Raw genomic sequence first — 22,500 nt, 5'->3', positions numbered from 1 at the left:
CGGGACCACAGTTGTTGTGTTTTTTTTTCGTCTCACCCGAAAGTCAAGCATCCAGACCACCACTCAAAACGTAGTTTGGAGGGGATCGGGGTGGTAAAAACTGCCAGGGCCGCATATTAAAATTATGGGGAAAATTCGAACCCGTGAACGCTTGCTTCCTAGTCGGTCGTATAACTCACTGGGCCACCACCACCACCACTGCACTCCCAGGAGTTCCAGTTTCTCTGTGCTATAGTCGTCTGTACAGAACAAGCTGACTCGGCTCTCTGTGTTCTCTGTGTAGCCTACGTGATCAGACACTCGTCATACAATCATGTTTATCTTTTGGTTTTTGTGTCCGCGCACCCCCCCCCCCCCCCCCCCTCAACTCCCGCCCCCCAGCCCCTCACATCCCCCCTCTATTTCTTTCCTACTTTTTTTTCTTGTGTTATCTTTTTGGAGTTGTCCTTGAAATTCTCTGTCATTCAAAACATGTTTATGTACTGTGTAGGGGATGGGGCGAGGGTGGGGCAGGGGCGGCGGAGCTGTCTATCTATCTATCTATCTATCTATCTATCTACATCTCTCTATATACATCTATATCTATCTATCTATATTGATTTTTTTCTATTGTATGTTCCAAGCGAAAACCTCTGTTGTATGTTCAAAGCGAACGTCGAGTTATTTATTACCAATGCTCTCTCTCTCTCTGTCTGTCTCCTAGTCTGTCTGTCTGTCTCTATCTCTGTCTGTCTGCCTGCCTGCCTGTCTGGTGTGTGTGTGTGTGTGTGTGTGTGTGTGTGTGTGTGTGTGTGTGTGTGTGTGACTCTCTCTCTCTTTCTCTCAATATATATCTTCCCCAATGAATCCTGTATCTTACTCTCTGTCACACTCTCTCACTCATTATTTTCATTTGCCTGAAGAAGAGCCTGTGACTCGATACGTCGCCTCTTTTAATCTCATGTAAGTCGACTTTTACCATGATTCTTTTAGTCTACCCCTTCACTGTGATCTCTCCCCCATCTCTAACATGCCACTGGCACCATAACCACCAACCAACGTCAAAGAATCATTCAATCTGCTTTCGTTCCGATATTCTGCGTCGGAAACCAGAGCGTATCAGGTAAAATAATTTTGACTGACTGACGTGAATACAGACCGATGCAGGGAAAGCGAAATTTCTGTGAAAATCGGTGAACAATAGGCCCGCAAAATGAAAGTTAAGAGTTTCCCTGTAAAATGACTAACGTTTGGACTTCTTAATTCATAATCGGACACATGTTTAAACATCAGTTTTGCTGTCGTTGTCTAGAACTGAAACCTCGTGTTCTCAAGAAGGTAAAAGGATTTAGTGAGAGATCGAGAGAGAGAGAGAGAGAGAGAGAGAGAGGAGAGAGAGAGAGAGAGAGAGAGAGAGAGAGAGAGAGAGAGAGAGAGAGAACTAAGCAAGTTAAAAGCTGCTTTTTGCAAGCATCTTTATATTAAACCTCTCTCTCTCTCTCTCTCTCTCTCTCTCTCTCTCTCTCTCTCTAATAGTATTAATTCTTTTTCTCTTTTTCTTGTACTTGATAATTGCGAATTTGTGCGTTTTTTGTTTTCTTGTTTTGTGTGTGTGTGTGTGTGTGTGTGTGTGTGTGTGTGTGTGTGTGTGTGTGTGTGTGTGTGTGTGTGTGTTTCTTTTTTCTCTCTTTGTCCAGGGCTGGGTGGAAAAAGGCATGTGTACTTGCTTATCTCATTACCCTGGTGAAATAAAATTTCGTTTCGTTTCGTTTCGTTTCGTCTCTCTCTCTCTCTCTCTCTCTCTCTCTCTCTCTCTCTCTGTGTGTGTGTGTGTGTGTGTGTGTGTGTGTGTAAACTCAGAAGTCATTTAATTGTCGTAAAACCCATCGGAGGAATTAAGGACGCTGAAAATTAAGCACAACAAACAAACAAAAACAAAAGCAATAAGTTGTGAGCACATCCAGGTTATTCCAGAAGACATAGTTATGGATTGCGAACGTTAATAAAGCACTCATATATAATATCATATATGATTTATTTTCAGTTGCCAGTGCTGGTTGGAAATAACTTAGTGGCAACAGAGAGAGAGAGAGAGAGAGAGAGAGAGAGAGAGAGAGAGAGAGAGAGAGAGAGTGTGTGTGTGTGTGCACAGAGGGGTGGCTAAAGGTTTTTACCCACCATAACCCTCCCGCACCCTTCCTCCATACACCCCATTCACTTTCTGAGTCCTGTCTTTCCTCTTCTTAACGAGTGCTGACTATTGAGTAACAATAGGTATGTACAAGTTTCAAGTTTTAATTATCCTTTCACTCCTATTGGAGTATGGAGGAATACTACAAAATAAACTTTTCATGCCCAGAACAAAAAGTTCCAAATACACAACAATGTCACATAAAAGTTGAGAAAACACAAATGTCTTTTAACTCCAAAAGTATAGCCAGGCAACATTTGCAGATCTAATCATCTTACTTACAGGTAAAATGACTTTTTTGCCTCCTTTTAGCATATTACACACACACACACACACACACACACACACACACACACACACACAGAAAGTCACGACCAGCTACAACCTTATTAATTTTGTGGTCAGTGACCCTAGGTCCTCAACAGGTCATCGTCCGCTAATACCCTCGATCTCCCATCATCTTATCTCTACCTATATACAGGTATGTAGATCATATACACGTATATATATATATATATATATATATATATATATATAGAGAGAGAGAGAGAGAGAGAGAGAGAGAGATACCTGCACCATGATATGAGAATTCTTTTCCTTCTTCTTCTCCCCCCCAACCCCTCTTCTCCTTTTCTTTGTTCCTGCTTGACTTATGTCTTTGATCATATCATCACTATCTGTATATATGTATACCAACACGCATGTCTGCAGGATGGTGCGATATGTTTATCAGGGTTCGACTTTTTTTCTTTCTTTCTTTCTTTCTTTTCTTTCCGTCTATCTTCCTCCGTGAACCTTGTTTTTCTTTCTTTCTTTCTTTCGTTTTTTCACCTTTCCGTCTATCTTCCTCCATGAACTTTCTTTTTCTTTCTTTCTTTCTTTCTTTCTTCAGTATCTGTCTACCATGATGACAACAAAATTCTGATCTGGGTCAACACAAAAATTTCGTTTGCTTGTCAGAAAAAAGAAACGGAGGGGGGGGGGGGGGGGGGGGGGGGGGGGGGGGGGGGGGGGGACGGGGAAGGGGTGTCTTAGTTTTCTTTTGTTGTTTCCTGTCGTTTTTTTTTTCTTTTCTGTCCTTTCTTTCTTTCTTGCTCCTTTCTTTCTTCCTCCTTTCTTTCTTCCTTTCTACTTTCTTTCTTCCTTCCTACTTTCTTTCTTTCTTTTCTGTCCTTTCTTTCTTTCTTCTTTCTTTTCTGTCCTTTTTTTCTTTCTTCTTTCTTTCTTTCTTTTCTGTCCTTTCTTTCTTTCTTCCTTCCTATTTTCTTTCTTTCTTCCTCCTTTCTTTCTTTCTTTCTTCCTCCTTTCTTTCTTTCTTCCTTTCTTTTCTGTCCTTTCTTTCCTTTTTTCTTTCTTTCTGTCGTATCTGTCGTTTCTTTATTTCATCCTATATATTTCTTTCCTTCTTTTTTTCTTTTCTTCCTTCCTTCCTTCCTGTCTGTCTTTCCTTTCTCCCTGTCGTTTCTTTCTGTCTGTCGTATCTGTCGTTTCTTTCTTTCTTTCATCCTTCCTTTCTTCCAATATTTCTGTCTTTTCTTTTTTTCTTTTCTTCCATCCTGCCTTTCTGTCTGTCCTTTGTTACTTGTCCCTTCTCTCTGCGTATCTTTCTTTCTGTTCTGTCATTTCTCTTTGCCCCTTGTTTTTCCTTTCTTTCTTTTTATTTCAGTTCTTGTGTCTTGCTTTCTTTCCTTCCTTCTGTCTGTCTGTCTGTCTGTCCTGCTCTCTACTTTATTTCTGTCTTTTCTCCTGTATTTCTTTCTATCATTCTTTCTTTCTTCAACGTTTTTCTTTCTATTTGTTTTTCTCCCTACCCTTCTTTCTTTATGTAGGTATGTGTATTCCTTTCTTTCTATCTTTCTTTATGTAGGTGTGTGTATTCCTTTCTTTCTATCTTTCTTTATGTAGGTGTGTGTATTCCTTTCTTTCTTTCTTTCTTTCTTTATGTAGGTGTGTGTATTCCTTTCTTTCTATCTTTCTTTATGTAGGTGTGTGTATTCCTTTCTTTCTTTCTATCTTTCTTTATGTAGGTGTGTGTATTCCTTTCTGTCTTTCGTTCTTTATGTAGGTGTGTGTATTCCTTTCTATCTTTCTTTCTTTCTTCCCTTGATTTTTTTTTTCTTTCTGTCTCTTGGCATTTCTGTATTTCTATCTGTCCCTTCTGTCAATCTCGACGCATTTCTTTGTTTTTATCTACCTATCTTTATTTCTCGGTGCATTTCTTTATTTCTATCTTTCTTTCTTTATGCGTTTATTTCTGTTCATCCTTCTGTCTTTTTTTTATGTATGCATTTCTGCAGGTCTGTCAATCTGTTTTTCTTTATTATTTTCTGTTCTTTTTTTCTTTCTTTCTTTCTCTGTATGTCGTTTCTTCTTTTTTTTTCACATTTTCTTCTTTTCTTTTCCCTTGTTTCATTGTCTTTCGGTTTTTCTTTAGGTTTAAACATTTTCTGATATCAAGAAACAAGGTGAAACACAGCTGTTCGGTTAAGAAAACTTGAGCAAACAACAAACCTGAGCTTATAACGTGTTCGTTTTTCACGGCTTTTTTGCTCAGCCTTACTTTTCTTTATCCATTCCCGATGGTACGAGACTGATATCATGAATTGTATTTCTTTTTCTTTATGGTATGAGCTCATGTACTAAGCTTTTCTCATCACGATCCGACTTTTGAAAATCAAAATTTGTTTCTTTGTTTGTTTCAATCAGTCCGTTGCTCGAATGATTTTCTGAATTTAATAAACAGATGTTGTTTTTGTTTTTTTTAATTCATTGTTAGTGTAATTACTATCCTTCTTAGTGAGAATGAAGCAACAACAACAACAACAACAACAAAACAACAATAATAATTAATAATAATAATAATAATAATAATGAGGAGGAGGAGGAGGAGAAGAAGAGGAAGAAGAGTAAACATCTCACACAAACTGGATTCTTACGACAATCACATCAAGTCAATTGTTGCCACAAACCGTGTGCATGCGTGTGTGTATGTACATTTTGTGTGTGCATGCGTGTGTGTATGTACATTTTGTACATTTTGTGTGTGCATGCGTGTGTGTATGTACATTTTGTGTGTGCATGCTTGTGTGTATGTATAATTATATATATTTATGTAGGTGTGCGCGCTTGCGTGCGCATGTGTGTGTTTGTAGGGTGTAGGCGCGTTGATGTGTGTGTGTGTGTGTGTGTGTGTGTGTGTGTGTGTGTAAAATCAGTAAAACACCAAAATCATCCGCTAGCGTTAAGAATGAGAACGCACGGTGTCGTTCAGAGAAGGATAGAGAAAAGGGTGGCTCAGTCAAGATTCGAACTCTCTATCTCTGGTGGAGGAAGAACGCCGCCCGACAAGGATCGGTGGGAGCTCAGGGCTTTGACCGATCAGCAGGTCCAGTCAGGGGTCCTGTACTCGTGAAGGAGTCCCCAAATGTGACTGACCGCCGGCGTTCCAGTGACCCGCTTCACTGCGTGTGACTGGTCAGTCGTTGACACCTGGCCGTTTATCTGGACTTCTGTCGGTGGGTAAAACGGGGCCTGTGGAGCTCTGTCGGGTGTATGTGGGTCAACAGACTGAACTGACCTCTATTTTCTCTTCATGCATTTGAGCGAGTATTCCGGGCATAAAAGAGAGAGAGAGAGAGTTTTTTTTTTTTTTTTTTTTTTTTAAAGTTTGTTCTCCAGGCAGATTGTGTTCGTCGTGTCAGAAGTCTTAATTTAGGTATAACCATTTATGTCTTGTCCAATTTTAAACAGAGCAATTTTCATTTGAATGCATGTATTATCTCCCTTGAAATTAAGTCGTGTACCCCCCCCCCCCACACCCCACACACACGCACACGCACACGCACACACACACACACAAAGTTTTTCTTGCAAATGAGCAATCGCTGTAACAAAAAAAAAAAAAAAGAAAAAAAAAGAAAGAAAAAGATTATACCCATTGGAAAATATAAATGATTGAAATCCATTTTTCTATGCACTGACGAATTTTAATTAATTTATCATGCTCAAGTGGCAGAATGCTGAATTGGCTTACACACAAAGTTCGACTCAGTGAGCGCGGAACGTAAGTCAAGAAGAAAAGAAGAAGATAAGATACAAAGAAAAGAATGTTTCGTTGCCAGGTCGGATATATTGCGGCTCGGGTGGTGAAAGTATCCGTGTTAGATGGGAGGGCATTCTCCACCCCCCTCCGACTCCACGTTCCCGACATGGATGAGTGGTTATCTACCCCCTTACGTAGTTATCACCCCGGGGAAGGATGTCAACGGTGAACCTGTGTTAAGTAAATAGAACGAGAGCGGACCTGATTTCACGGCCAAGTGTGTAGTCCACTTTATTTGCACTTCCAACTAATCCCTCCCCCCCCCCCCCCCGAACCCCCACCAAGCCACATCTACGCACAATCGACCCTACTGCATACTGGACCTTGGTCAGAACCGGATTAAGTCCCTGTACACATATTTATATATTGGATTTACCACCACTATCACCACCACAACCTCCCTTCGCCATCTCAACTCCCCCCCCCCCGATCCCCCCCCCACACACACACAACCCCTCCCCCCCCCCAAACCCCCTCTCCATTCACTCATGGTTTACATTGTTCTTGAAAGTCACGGGCAAACAAGCTCCCTGACAATGATATGCCTGTCTTTGTCTGCCCCAACTGTCAGCGAACATTTCGTGCGCGGATTGGACTGTTCTGCCATCTGCGCACTCACAGATAGATTCATGAGCATCCCCCCCCCACCCCCACCACCACCACCCTCCCCCATCCCCCAGCTGGATGACAACGATGGTCATCATCGATCTCGATGGACACACACCACCACATTGTTCTGAGAGGGACGGCCTCTCCAGCGGTGGACTGGACAAAAGGCAGCAAGGATTTCATTTAGTTTGATTTTCCCTCCTTTTTTTGTTGTTGTTGTTATAAGTTTAATAATAAGTTTATTTTATATAGCGCCTAATCAAATTATTTTGCTCTATAAAGTCCTTTACAGTTAGCGTGCGCGCCAGCAGACACAAACACACATCTTTATACACACACACACACACACACACACACGCACGCATATATATATATATATATATATATATATATATATATATATATATATATATATAATAAAAGTTGAAAACCAACACCTATTTTGTTAAACAAAAATAAAATAAAATAAAATAAAAATAAAATCTGAATTTTCGCTGCCACCCAGCAGCTTGGTCACAGACTACACTTATAACAGGTGACGTAATGCTATTTTGTACGTCATCTTCCTGACCTTACATGACGTCTTCTACTACGTATATATATATATATATATATAGAGAGAGAGAGAGAGAGAGAGAGAGAGAGGGGGGGGGGGGGGGGGGGGGAAGTGGCAGTTTTAAACAGATAAGTCTTGAGGTTGCTTTTCAATATGGAAATGGACTGGGAGTGTCTCAATTCATGAATTGGTTTTGACTTGACTGCTCTCGTGTTGTGCTGGCTTTTTCGGATTCACACACAAACAGCGTGTGACCGACCAGTCCTGGTCCAACTCCACAGTTAGAATCGCAATCCCTCTTATCGTTTCTTTATCTCTGAAGCGGATTAGAGTTGTAGACTCCTGACCCTAATCAGTTATCTCTCTCGGTCAGTCAGACGTCTCTACTCTCACACATGATGGCTTGGGCATGTGGTTCTACTTACTGTGGTACTACTTACTGTGGTACTACTTACTGTGGTTCTACTTACTGTGGTACTACTTACTGTGGTACTGCTTACTGTACAGCATTGTCTGCTGTCGTTCTTGGTCATTTATCAGTGGGATTGAAGTTTTTTTCTTCACATTTTTTATTTATTTATTTATTTATTTATTTTTTTAATATACTATACTCCTCCTCCTCCTCCTCCTCCTACTACTACTACTGATACTACTGTAATAATGATAATGTATTATGACAACTGCTACAGCTACTGCTGCTGCTGCTGCTATTACTATTACTATTGCTACTACTCATAAGAATAATAATAATAACTAATAATAATAATAATTATAGCATTAATGATAGTGACAATGATAATAATAATAATAAGAAGAAGAAGAAGAAGAAGAAGAAGAAGAAGAAAAGATTTATACATCAAAACTGGGCTTTCAAACCTCTCACAGCTCTTTAACATGTCAGTCAGTCACAAAGCACACAAGAGCACACACACACACACACACACACACACACACACACACACACGTACTAATTTTCAGATGACAAGGAGTTGTGAAACGGTCGAGTCGTTCGTTCGGTTTCAGTTTCTCCTCGTAACGAGGTGCATTGCTGCCCCGTGGTTAAGCTAGACAGACGATGAAAAGGACCTTCGTCCCACTCATCCAACGCACGAGTCCCCCCAGGCGTTCGCTTCCACCGTACTTTGTCTCTCTCTCTCCTCCCTTCATTCACACTGTCCGTCATTCTCTCCACCCTCTCAGACAAGGCAAGACAAGACAAGACAAGACACGCTACACAACAGGACACGAAAAGACACTAGACAAGACAAGACTGTTAAGGCAAAACACGACTGTTGAGACAAGACACGTCACACGACAAGACAAGACTGTTATGGCAAGGCAATACATGACTTGTCGAGACACACGTCACACAAAAAGACAAGACTGTTGAGACAAGACAAGACTGTTAAGGCAAGACAAGACAAGGCTGTTAAGACAAGACTGTTGAGGCAAGACAAGACTGTTAAGGCGAGACAAAACTGAAAAGGCAAGGTTGTAAAGGCAAGACAAGACAAGAATGTTAAGACAAGACAAAACAGGTTTGTTAAGACAAGACTGTTAAGGCAATACAAGACTATTCAGGCAAGACAGCAAGGCAAGACAAGACAAGACAAGACTTTGTTCAGGCAAGTCAGCAAGGCAAGCCAAGACAAGACTGTTAAGCAATACAAGTCAAGACTATTAAGGCAAGACGAGACTAAGACAGGACAAGACAAGACTGTTAAGACAAGACAGGACAAAACAAGACAAGACAAGACTGTTAAGACAAAACAAGACTGTTTAGACAAGGCAATACAAGACACGACACGACATGACACAAGACACGACAAGACAAGACAAATCGCTCACCCAGAATCTTGCTGAGGTCAGCGTTGTGGGTGTCTGGGTTCTCCGCGGCCAGCCTCTTCCGCTCAGTGCGGGCCCACACCATGAAGGCGTTCATGGGCCGCCGGATGCGGGGCTCCGACCTCCGCGGAGACACGCCTTGGGTCCGCACGGCCGGACCGCCGCTGCTACCGCCGCCGCCAGGCATCGCCGAGGGTCCTCCAGCACGAGGCGTCGCTCCCTCCGACGGGCTGGGCATGGAGTACCACTTGCCGGAGCCCCAAGAGCGCATCAGCCCCCCTCCCTCTCCCCCTCCAGGGTGGTGGTAGATGGTGGGGGTGGTGATGGGAGGGTGGTTGGGGTGGTAGGGGGTGTTGGAGGTAGGGTGGTGGTGCTGGTGGTAACTGGGCGTCTGTTGTTGATGCTGATGGGGGTGGTGGGGGGGCGTTGGGCGGAAGGAAGGGAGAGGCGGTATCTGGGCCAGACTGCGGGGACACTGCTGCTGTTGCTGTTGTTGCTGTTGTTCCTGGTGGTGGGGGTTGTGTTGGTGGTGGTGGTGGTGGAAGTGGGGGTGGTGGTTGGAGGGGGGAAGAGGGTGGTAGGGATGGGGGAAAGAAAACGACGACGACGACGACGATGACGACTCGGCCTGCATCTCCATCTCCATCTCCTGTCGCTGCTGCTGCTGCTGCACGTGCTGCTGCTGTTCGTGGGGCGGGGTGTGATGGTGTTGGTAGTGATGGAGGTGGTGGTGGTGTTCGGAGAAAGGGGAGGGTGAGGAGGAGGAGTAGGGGGGCAGGAGGAGGCCGGAAGAGGGAGGGCCGGAGGGGGACAGGGTGTCGCCGCTGTAGCACATGAGGGCCGATTTCAGAACCGGGGCGAGGGCGGACGCCGGAGGGGAGGAGATGGAGGAGGGGGAGGGGGAGGTGGTGGAGGAGGCGGAGGGGGAGGGGGCGGACGTCCCCCCGTCTTCTTCTTCGTCTTCATACAGCTCTTTGACGACCTCCGACGGGTACTGCTGCTGCTGCTGCTGCTCTTGTTTCGTGGTGATGGTGGTGGTGGTGGAGCCCAGTCGCTGTAGTGGGGGCTCGAGGGCTGGTGGTGGTGGTGGTTGGGCGTGGTGTTGGTGGGGGGAGGCGCGCACCTGGGGGGCCTGGGGGGAGTGGTGGTGATGCACGCCCGCCATGGATGTCGGGGATGATGAGTCCTGCGTCGCCGAGTGCATCACAGACTGGGGGGACGAGTGCATCGCGGTCTGGGGGGAAGGCTGCATCAGTGACTGGGGGGAAGGCTGCATCAGTGTCTGGGGGGAAGGCTGCATCAGTGTCTGGGGGGAAGGTTGCATCAGTGACTGGGGGGAAGGTTGCATCAGTGACTGGGGGGAAGGCTGCATCAGTGACTGGGGGGACGAGTGCATCGCGGTGGTCTGGGGGGACGTGGCGGCCAGAGATCGTGGAGACGTGAGAACCATGGTGTCTTTTGTCAGGTGTGCCTGTTCACGTGACAACGGTGTGGAGTTGGTGGATGGTCAGCAGATGAGTCAGTCACCTGGGGACAGTAACACGTGGGGTTATAGGGGGCTTTGGGGGGGGGGGGGGAGAGGGGGTACATCCAAGTCCTAGTTCACTTGCTTTTTCTAGCGTACACATTCACACACGCACGTAAATACACACATGCACACACACACACACACACACACATACACACAGAGATCATGAAATTATGGTGCTTTGAGCTTCGCCGACCACTAAGGCCATCTTGAAGCAATCCCCACGTTAGCATCTACTTGAGAGAGAGAGAGAGAGAGAGAGAGAGAGAGAGAGAGAGAGAGAGAGAGAACACAAGTCTTCACTCTACATTTTCAGAGAGTTTCAACGCATTTAACGAAGCAGAATAAAAAAAAAATCGTTACAGAACAAGAACAGAGAGAGAGAGAGAGAGAGAGAGAGAGAGAGAGAGAGAGAAAACAACAAAAAAACAAACGAACATGGACACAATAACAAAACCATCATCCAGTCGAAAACAACAACTACAATTGACCACCAACGAGATGACACACACACACATTGTTCAGCACTTTACTGAGCCGGAAAACATGACAGGGGCAACAGCCGAGTAGTGGCTAAAGCGGTTGGACTTTGAATATGAAGGTCCACGGTTCGAATCCCGGTCACTCACGGTCATTCGTGAGTACATGCACGCAGGAGATGAAAACGACACGCAAATCAATGACACCCCCCCCCACACACACACACACACCCGTCCCCCGCCCCCCACCCGTAATTCATATCAACGTTTGGTGAGTTTTGGAAACAGTCGCATACCCAGCATCCATACCCCCTCTTCTTCCCCCCCGAAAACGGAGTATGACTGCCAACATGGCGGGGGTAAAAACGGTTATACACGTGAAAAGCCCACTCGTGACTAGAGTAAACGATACACGTGAAAAACCCACTCGTGACCAGAGTAAACGATACACGTGAAAAGCCCACTCGTGACTAGAGTAAACGATATACGTGAAAAGCCCCACTCGTGACTAGAGTAAACGATACACGTGAAAAGCCCCACTCGTGACTAGTGTAAACGATACACGTGAAAAGCCCACTCGTGACTAGAGTACACGTGGGATTCGCAGCTCACGAACGAAGAAGACGACTAAAGAAAACATGGACATTATAAAGCATCTTATATGTTTGTTACTCACAATCAGACAGCCTGCAGAAAAGAAAAAAGAAAAATAAATGACGGATCTGAGGAGCTACGGATATGACGAGTACAGAGACTCCCAGTGACAACGGTCAAGTTCACAGCGCATGAACCAATAACACAGCTCGTGAACATCACAGGGCAAATATCAACAACAACGGATTAAAAGTCACGTGATCATCACAGTCAGTGTAGAAATCAACAATGTCTTTGAAGTCACGTGATCATGACAGATTAGTAACCAACAATGGCCTTCTCTGTGTGAGAGAGAGAGAGAGAGAGAGAGAGAGAGAGAGACTACGGCCGTAATTGTTCATGTGTGTGCGTGCGTGTTCGCGTGTACATATATAGTGTGCATTTTCAAGCGTGTGTGTGTGTGTGTGTGTGTGTGTGTGTGTGTGTGTGCAAGCGCGCGCGCAGGTTCGCTGAGTATAAACCGCGCTGGGTTTCTGTATAGGTCAGACATCCGTTCTTTTTTTGTTCTTTTTTTTTTTTTTTTTTGGGGGGGGGGGGGGGGGGGGGGGTAGGGGTGTGTGTGTGTGTGTGTGTGTGTGTGTGGGTTAATTCTATACAAATGTGGTGTGCCACATATGGGTCAGTCTGCACGTTTTGACACCATCTTGAAACCAGAACTGAAAACATCACCACTACAGACTGCCGACTTTCGGAAAGTATGCCTACGCGAAAAGCACGGAGATGTATGTGTAATGTCTTATTGAATGGTCAGGCAATGATGAAAAAAAAGAAAAGAAAAAAAAAAAGAAGTCATTTTCGCGTTTTTTTTTTTGGTCACAGCTCTGCATCTTTTACGATTAACTACCTGCATGCATGCAGACTGTTGATTCAAGGCGATTTTTTTTTTTTTTTATCGCATGCGGACAGTCTCGTTCTTGCTTCATTCGGTAACTGAACCGCTTTATACTTTGGTGAAGCTGATCGGGAAGAAAGTCTCCGCGCACAAATATGGTTCCTCACAAAAAACAAAAACAAAACAAAACAAACAAACAAAAAAAAACACAGAAAAACAACAACAAAAAAACAAACACATACACACACAACCCCTGCCCCTCCCCCCCACTGCCATCCTCCCCCCCCCCCACCCCGGCGCCCCCACAAAAAACAACGACAACAACAAAAAACCCAGCCAACAACAACCAAACAAACAAACCAAAAAAAAACCCCCAAAACCAACAACAATACAACCCAACCACACCCTACCCAGAACGACAAAGAAAGCGTGACAGTGAATACCATTTGTAAACGGACACATTACTCTGGCCACCTTTCCGCATAAATTCTAAGCGAGAACGCAAAGGTTGATGATCTTTTATAAAATGCATAGAATTTCAAATTGCAGGCAACAAACGCCCCCCAAAATAAAAGCATGTCCTCCTTCGTTTTAAACTACAACACACACACACACACACACACACACACACACACACTACTGAACACTCACACAAATACTACTGAACACACACACACACACACACACAAACACACACACACACACACACACACACACTATTGAACACTCACACACACACACTACTGAACACTCATTCACTCACTCTCTCTCACACACACACACACACACTACTGAACACACACACACACACACATACTACTGAACACACACACACACACACACCAAAAAATATGAAAACGGAAGGAAGAGGAGAAGAAACCTCCGCTTCGGCAGCAGTTACATGAATAAAGCTGAGATTCTTCCTAAGTGCAGCCTGGATGGAAATGGCGAGATCTTTAAAAAATAAAATAAAATAAAATAAAAAGAAGAAGAAGGAAAAAAAAAGAAGACTAAACAGGATCTATGCTTTGTTGTAGTAATTAATTAGGACTACTAGTGGCCCAATTTCACACACACACACACACACACACACACACACACACTTTTTTTTCTTATACGTATTTATATCTTGCTGGATTTTGAACTGTGTCCTGACACAGACTAAAATTAATACGTGCCGATCTCCACACTTACAACCATTGACATAGTTAGCAGGACAGGGCATGCCGGTAGAGGAACATGGGTGATCGTTATGATGATGGTACGACCTTGACATCGTTATCGGCTACTTTTCTTTCTTTGGGTTATCTATTCTTTCTTTCTTTTTCTTTATCTCTTTCTGTCTTTTTTTCTTCTTTTTCTTCTTCAAAGTGATCTTCAGCAGGTCATCGGGACTCTGATATCGGAAGGAACGATAACAGCAAGCACTTGAAAGTTGAAGTAAACAACTGGGTGCTTATCAAGCCTGCAAGCTTTCCGTTAGTAGTAAGCAGTAGTCACTACTATTCACTACTACTTGTACTGCTGCTACTACTACTGCTACGACGACGACGACGACGACTACTACCGCTACTCATGATAATCATATCATCAGCTCACCTACGCTTGCATACTTACATTTTTTTTTACCTATTCTTTTTTTCTTTTTTGTTTTTGTTTTGTTTCTTCTTCGTTTTTATTTTTTGACCTATTCTTTTTTTTCTTTTTTCTTTTTTTTGTTTGTTTCTTCTTCGATTTTGTTTTCTTTCTCTCTCGGCTCCCCACCCCGCTAGCTAGGGAAGTAAGAGGGGGTTGGGGAGTGGGGGGGGGGGAGAAAAAGAAGAGGAAAAAGTCGTTGAATTAATTGGTTGGTCTTGCAGCATGCGTGGTCACTCGTATGGTGGTGTTTTTTTTTTTTTTTTGTTGTTGTTGTTGTTGTTGTTGTAATTTCCACGCTTTCTTCTAGGGTTCCCCTTTAACGATTGTAGGAAAGAATGCCATAGGGGAAAAAAATCACAGAGAAAAAAAAAACCGTCACAAAATTAAGTATAGGGAAAAAAAATTAGTCACACAATCAGGAAAGAAAAGGGTCGCAAATTTATAGTCATGACCAAAGATAAAAGGTTTCAAACACCAGACCAGTTGACATTTTCTCCCTCTGTTCTGTCTGATGTACCACACACACACACACACAGTGTGGAATACAAAACGTGAAGGCACAATGTTGGGCTACATCTATTGCTCTGGATCACATCCATGAAGGGGGGGGAGGGAAATCAAAGTCAGTAAATCAAAAGGTAGTAAAACGTATAACGCACAATCAGAATGAAGGACGAAGTGTGTGTGTGTGTGTGTGTGTGTGTGTGTGTGTGTGTGTGTGTGTGTGTGTGTGTTTTAACTTTGACATAAAACACAGGGAGCACTGTAAAACGTTAAATTGTGGACATTTCCCCCCCCCCCGCCCCCCCCTAAATGCGAAGCTGAGGACATTCCATAGTATTCCTTATGTATGTGAATAAATGCAGCTTGACTTGTCACAACTGAAACCCGAGTTTTAACTCAAACGGGGAAGGTGGGTGTGTGGGGGGTGGGTGGGGGGGGGGGGGGGGGGGGAGGAGAGATCTGAGTACAGGTCAGAGCAAGTTTGGCCAAATTAATAGCCATCCGCATGTGATGCCCCAGTAAAGAAAAAAAAAAAACACCCCAAAAAAACCAAGAAAGAATAAAAACCACTTTAGGTTAGGGTTAATTCATGTAAGGTAAGCACGTACAAATCTTTGTGACTTAAAAAAAAAGAAAAAAAAAAGTTAATGTCACTCATTTGTAATGTGTATTCACATGCTCCTTGTGCCATCTTTTCCATCTTGCATACAACTCCTGGTTTATAATTTCAAGAGTGTGAAGTACTCTTCACTGCCAAATAGCTGTTCGGATGGTGAGATAAACCGAGATTCCGTATGCAGCATGCACTTAGGCTTATTTAGTTAGCACACGTAAAAGAACCCACGGCAACACAAAAAAATTTGCCTCTGAAAAAAAAAATCACCATGTGTGTGTGTGTGTGTGTGTGTGTGTGTGTGTAGAAGCAGACAGGGGTGGGTGGGGGATGATGTAACGAACGAATGAACGAACAAACACACATTTTTCCAAAGTATTGAGGTAAGCACAATAACAAGAATGCCATGTGATAAAAAGAAAAAAGAAAAAGAAGAAAAAGAAGAGAAAAAAAAAGAAAAAAAAAGCAAAGACAAAAATAAAGAGAGAAAATTTATATCAGGAGAGAGAGAGAGAGTGAGAGAGAGAGTGAGAGAGAGAGAGAGAGAGAGAGAGAGAGACAGAGAGACAGAGAGTTGACAGGACTGCAGAGAACTCACGACAACACTGGAGAGGACATCGCTGCATGTTCAGTAACTAAGTTGTATCGAGGACGGAGGACGGAGTGGCCGACCTTTCATGCGGGTAGCGAGGTGTGGTGAAGAGTAGTATCGGTCATGAATAGAAGCGTCCGGGGCGTCAGTGAAGTGTCACATGTCTACGATGACATTGTCGGCATTGTGATGACACCAACGTAACGGACAGGCGAGAGGTTCGCGGCACGCGTTTCACTATTACCTCCCTCTACCCGAAGACTGCTCGCCTTGATTTCCCCCTCCGCCACAGTGATGCTTACATTTGTATACTTCCCATTTCGTTTTGGTATAGAGTTTAATGTCACATGGGCTGCGTCCTTAAGGTTCAGTGTTTCGTTGGGGGTAGGGTTTAAAAATATTTATTTATTTATCTATCCATAACATAACGGGGTGTTGCTTTTGAGAGGGTTGTGGTGATTTGGTCTGTGTGGTTGGTTGTTGTTCCCCAAGGGTTATGGCTGGCTGTTCGGCCCTCCATGCCGCCCTCCTTCACCCACCCCCCGCACACTCCCCGATTGTAACGCTTATCCGGGTAAACACACGTCCCCGGATAGGCCTTCTGGCCAACTGTAGCCAATAGCGAAACGTACGTATGGACTGAATCGTGCTTTTGGTTTAAACAAAACTTTGTTCAGAAAACATGTTATACTTGTACACAAAGAAAGCGGAACAACAAGGTTAACAGCTTATATCGTACTCAGGAATGTGATTAAATCGTGCTTTTGCTTTTGGTACAGTGTGCTATGCGTGTTGGCGGATTTCTGTGGCGATAAGAAAGAAATCTGCTGTGACTAAAATCTAATTTGACAGAATCTGTTGCGGAAAAAAAAAAGCCTCACAATATGATGCAATGTTCACGACAAAATCTGCTGTGACCAAAGTCATACAATATGATACAATGCTCACTTTTAACCCAATCAACGCCATCATGTAGTGTGTGTACGTCCTCGGCAGGTTTTTCCGCCACACTGATGCAGAAAAAAAACAAAAAGAAAATATCCTGAAATCAACCGGTTTCCCCAAAGAAACTTTGACACATGTAGACACAGTCAGAAATACTGTAGAAGTTAATGAAAACATTGAACAGTGATTAGATTTTATTGTACTTTTTATCCTGGACTTGAAGTGCGTGCTAACGTTATGATAGCCTTGAGATGGCCTGAGCGGCCGGCTAGGCTCTAAGCATCACAGTTTAATTTAACTGTAGAAGTGAGTTCCCTTTGCTTGCAGTTTATGCGCACACTTAGGAATGTGTACGCGATTTCAATTGGACATATTTTGATGCCAGAGCAATGCTGGGTCATAGGACTGAATTAGCGATGCCCAAGCTTCTTTTTTTCTGTCCGTTTCATCGAAGCTGTGTCAGTAGAGTTGAAACAACCCAACTGGCTGACGCAGTTATAGGATTAACTCTCTCCATACGAACGACGAAAGAGACGACGTTAACAGCGTTTCACCCCAATTACAACCATCAAAATATTACAAGCAGAAGGCTCTTACACTGAAGAGGTGAATGTTGACAAAGAATACCACAATTCTGACGACGGAAGCTAAAGGTTGGGTCATTCAGACACCCAATGGACATCCGAGGGGTCTGTGTAGAGGAGAAGAGAGGACTGGCCGTACTGAGTGAGTTAAAATTTTCAGGGTCGTGGGGTGTAGGTTCCGAGGTGTGGATCGAAAAGTTGGGTCTTGGGATTCAGCGACAAGGCCTACGTTTATTAACACGTTCTTCTCTGTTCCTCCGTCTTCCATCTCCCCCCTTCCCCCTCTCCCACCACACACCTCTTTTCGGTGTTACCGAACTTTAACCCCATTGCATCGCCTCGTGCGCCTCTTCTCCCTTTCTCTTCATCTCGTCTGTCGATGTTCCGGTCTCTCTGTCTGTCTGTCTCTCAGTCTGTCTCTGTTTCTTTGGTTTCTCTCTCTGTCTCTCTCTCAATCTCTCTCTTCTCTCTCTTTTGCTCGCTTTCTCACTCTGTCTCTCTTTTGCTCTCTCTCTCTCTTTTGCTCGCTTTCTCTCTCTCTCTCAATCTCTTTTGCTCTCTGTCTCTTTTACTCTCTCTCTCTTGCTCTCTCTTTTTCTCTCTTGCTCTCTCTCTCTTGCTCTCCCTCTCTATCTCTTTTTCTATCTCTTGCTCTCTCTCTCTTGCTCTCCCTCTCTCTCGCTCTCTCTGCGTCTGTCTGTCTTCTCTTTTTTTTGAATAAACCATCCGAATCCGAATCTGTCTTCTCCACCGGTTCTAAGCATGAGCATTTCTATTGATGTCAAGAACTCTCCACACTCCACCACCTCTCTCTGTCTCTTTCAATCCCTCCCTCCTTCCACGTTCCCCCCCCACTCTCTTTTTATTCCCCCCCACCACCCCCGCACCCCTTACTCTCTTTTCTAAATTCACGTGACGGACGGCGGAAAAAGCGTCAGATACTCATCATTGTCCCATGCTGTGTGTGTGTGTGTGTGTGTAGTGTGTGTGATAGGCAGTTAACCAAGACATGCCAATCAAACCTTACTTTGTCCCATACCAACCTGCCTCCCCCCCCCCCACCTCTCCCCCTCCTGTCACCTCCCTAACGCCGGGCTTGTTCCTGACAAAAAGTTGAATACCCCTCATTACCACCCGTCGCCCCCCCCCCCCCCCTGCCCCCCCAGCGCTCCCCCAGGCGCCCCCCCACCATCCCCATTCCCATCCTTCTTCAACCACTCTCACACCCTTTTCCTGCCTGAGGAGATGGCCACACTGCGTAATTCTTTTGTAACGTGTCGGAATTGCCCAGTCTATTCGCTTAACAACTCTCTCTCTCTCTCTCTGTCGCTCTATCTCTCTCCCCCTCTTTCTCCCAACAGACACACTGACACACACACCACGCACAGAACACACACGTTCTTTTCTTTCTTTCTCTCTCTCTCTCTCTGTGAAACACACACGCACACTCTCACCCACGTATTGGCATCTCCCTTCTTCACACACACTCACACACATTCTCACCCACTGACACACACACACCTCATTTCTCCACCGCCTCTCTCTCTCTCTCACACACACACACGCACACACACATACATACCGTGATACACACGCACACACAAACATATGGACACGCACATGCATACACGAGTGCGCATACACACGCACATACACACACACGCGCGTTCGCGCGCACACTCACACCTGCCAGCCAGGGGAAAAAAAGAGGCGATTTATGACGTTCTCAACCGCAAGTGTGCCTGCCACCAGAACATGCTGCATCCTATTCTCTTTCCTCTCTTACACACACACACACACACACACTCTCTCTCTCTCTCTCACACACACATACACACACACACACTCACACACACACTCTCTCTCTCTCACATACACACACACACACACACTCTCTCTCTCACACACATACACGCACGCACACACTCTCTCTCTCTCACACACACATACACACACACACTCACACACACACACACACATACACATACAGACACACACACTCTCTCGCCCACCACACACACTATCTCTACCCACCACACACACACACTCTCTCTCTTCCCCCCACATTCTCTCCCCCCCCCCCTACACACACGTGACTGACACATACACATACCCACACATGTAAACTCTTGCGCGCGCACACAGACACACATAGATACCCACACACGCACACTCATTCGCACGCACACACTCACATACATGCACAGTCATGCACGCACACATACACACACGCACGTACCCTCCACCCACGCAAAGACGAACGTGAACATGCGTGCATACACTGCTGACTGATATACACACAGAAAAAATGCGCACGAGTTAAAAAAAATGAGTAAGGTTGGTGAAAGCTGGAGACAGAGAGACACAGAGAGAGACGGAGGGGGAGAGAGAGAGAGAGAGAGAGAGAGAGAGAGAGAGAGAGAGAGAGAGAGAGAGACGGAGGGGGAGAGAGAGAGAGAAAGAGTGGAGGGGTGGGGGAAGAAGGGAGGGAGAGAGGAGGCAGAGGCAGAGACAGAGAAATGCTGGCAATGTATTTATAGATAAATCTGGCACGTTGTGAGTGAAGAGACAGGGGGACCGACCGACCAGAGACCGGGAAATACTGAGGCACACGACTGAAGACAGAGAAACAGACACACAGAGAAACAGACTAAGAGACAACAGAAAAATGTATACACAGAGAAAGAGACACACCGCAGCCCGAGAGATAATGACTGAGAGAGAGACACAGACAGAGAGACACAGACAGAGAGAGACAGACAGAGAGACACAGACAGAGAGACACAGACTGAGGTCTACACAGACACACAGTGAGAAACAGGGACACAGAGAGACACAGACACAGAGAAAGAAACACACACACACACACACACAACACGCACACAAAGATTCGAGAGAGTATAAGCCTCCCCTCACCCCTAAAAAAAAGCCACCAATCACACACACACACACACACACACACACACACACACACACCAAAGAAAAAAACAACAACAAAAAAACACCACCTCACATACCTTGCCTGTGTGCGATGTTGAGGGAAAAAAAAACCCACAGCAAGACACCAGCACTTCCCTCCTCTCCGATGAAGAACAGTAGACGGAGGAACTCGAACCATGAGTGAACTGACGGACAGTGACTGACTGAAGCAATCAGTGCACAAGGGATAGATACCCCACCGGTCAATAGTACCCCGACTCCAAGTCAACACCCGCCTGGTTCACTGACTCCAACAGGACTTTGCTTCGTTCACCTGAACACGGGCAACCAAGTCACCACTGCCTTCACCGTCTGCATCTTGGTCGGCTGTGAGCAAACTGAACTGGCAGGTCCACGCTTCACAGAACACGTTTGCCTCGATTTGGACTTTCTTTCTTCTTCTTCTTCTTCTGTCTCTTTTGGCAAGAAAACTGGATCAGTTTTCTCTTGAAGACAACAAAACGAAACAAAACAAATCCTTCTCTTATTGTCGAGGTTTCGTTATAAAGATGTTTGGTTTACCCATGTTCCGCAGTACTATACATTGAAAGGACGATGCTTGATGTGTTTAACTTTTTAAAATTTCTTTTTAAAGAAAAGTCCAGTTTTTTTTATTATTTTTTTTTTACATGATGAATAATTCTCTTCTTCACGAAATGTCTGGAGTTTTCGTAGATTTATTATTGCTGTGTTTGTTTTTCTTCTCAAGTCAAGAGCATTATCATCCTCAAAGTTCACGTATGATTGTCTTCCATCAGGACAAAAGCCAAACGACTTCACAGAAAAAAAACACCCAGAAAAGTCTCCAAGAAAAAAACAAGTACAAGTCTCCAAGGAGTTTTAAAACACAGAGGCTTTTGAGCGTGTGCACGTTAAGTTCCGTGCGCTGTAGAACTCATCATCGTCATCATCATCATCGTTGCTGTTTTCTCAACAGAGCCCACTCCGATTTCATTCGTTCACCGAGTCTCCTGCATGCCACAGCTGAAAACCCACGAGCCTGTGCGGTGTTTGTTGTGGCGTGCGCGCTCCTTCCTAAACTGCTTCCCACTTGGACGTACTCCCGGCAACAAGTGAAATCGTGTGGGGCAGTGTTGGTACTTTTTGACGGCACTTCCAGACTTCGGGGATAGAGGTAGGGGTGGAGGGTGGGTGGCTGGTGAAGCTGGGAAAGGTGGAAGAGCTGGCCAATCCTTTAACGCAACCAGCTCTGTCAGCGTGAGAGTAGTAGTGGTGGTGGTGGTATAGGGGACTTGATAAACTTGTTGGGGGGGGGGGGGCGGAGGAGGGGAGGGGAGGGCTGAGGCCGTTTGTCCAATCGCTGGCGTTGTCCCCGCCCCCCTCTCGCGCTCGGCGCATGCAAATAAGGCCGGTTCAAGAGGAAGTTAATTAAGAGGTGGGCAGAGTGGAGGACAGAGGGTGAAAGCGAGAGCGGCGTCGACACCAGACGATGACTTGGAAGAGGCTTTCACTGTTCACCTTGACAGACGCTGCTAATCACCCAATCGCAGCGTGGCCAGGCCCCAAACTCGGCTGCCGCGAGCGCCCGGTCCTCGACACATGTGCGTCACCGCGGATACACACATGTTGTCGTGTACTTTGCCGGGGGCCCGGTGTGGGCCATGTCAGCCGGAGTGGTCAGCTTGCCGGTGGACATGACACATCCTTTGTCACTATCTCCACCTGTGGTCACTAGTAGGGTTCGGGGCCACGGACGTATGTAGAGCCATTAGAAGTTCGGGGCCCCAGCTTGGGCAAGGTGTTGTGCCTGAGTCCTTGTATTTATTGGGGAGAAGCACTTTGCTCCGACCGGGACTAAGCATCGAACATCTTATCACCGAAAAACGAGTCCTGCTGGATATCTGTCCAG

General features: G+C 45.1%; 1 protein-coding gene across 1 annotated transcript in view; it reads right to left on the bottom strand.

The window, feature by feature from the left end:
• Positions 1–21,699, bottom strand: part of LOC143280019 (uncharacterized) — a 59,609-nt gene extending 37,910 nt beyond the window's left edge. Inside the window, exons 1-2 of the mRNA XM_076584477.1 lie at positions 20,669–21,699; positions 9,286–10,809 (exon numbers count right to left, since the gene is read on the bottom strand). Of these exons, the coding sequence (XP_076440592.1) occupies positions 9,286–10,732 (1,447 nt within the window). The 5' untranslated portion in view covers positions 10,733–10,809; positions 20,669–21,699. The remainder of the gene's footprint in view (positions 1–9,285; positions 10,810–20,668) is intronic.
• Between the last annotated feature and the right edge of the window lie 801 nt (positions 21,700–22,500).

Source organism: Babylonia areolata, chromosome 3 (genome assembly GCF_041734735.1).
Source record: "Babylonia areolata isolate BAREFJ2019XMU chromosome 3, ASM4173473v1, whole genome shotgun sequence".
Classification (NCBI taxonomy): Eukaryota; Metazoa; Mollusca; class Gastropoda; order Neogastropoda; family Buccinidae; genus Babylonia; species Babylonia areolata.
This window is presented reverse-complemented; position numbering and strand designations above follow the sequence as displayed.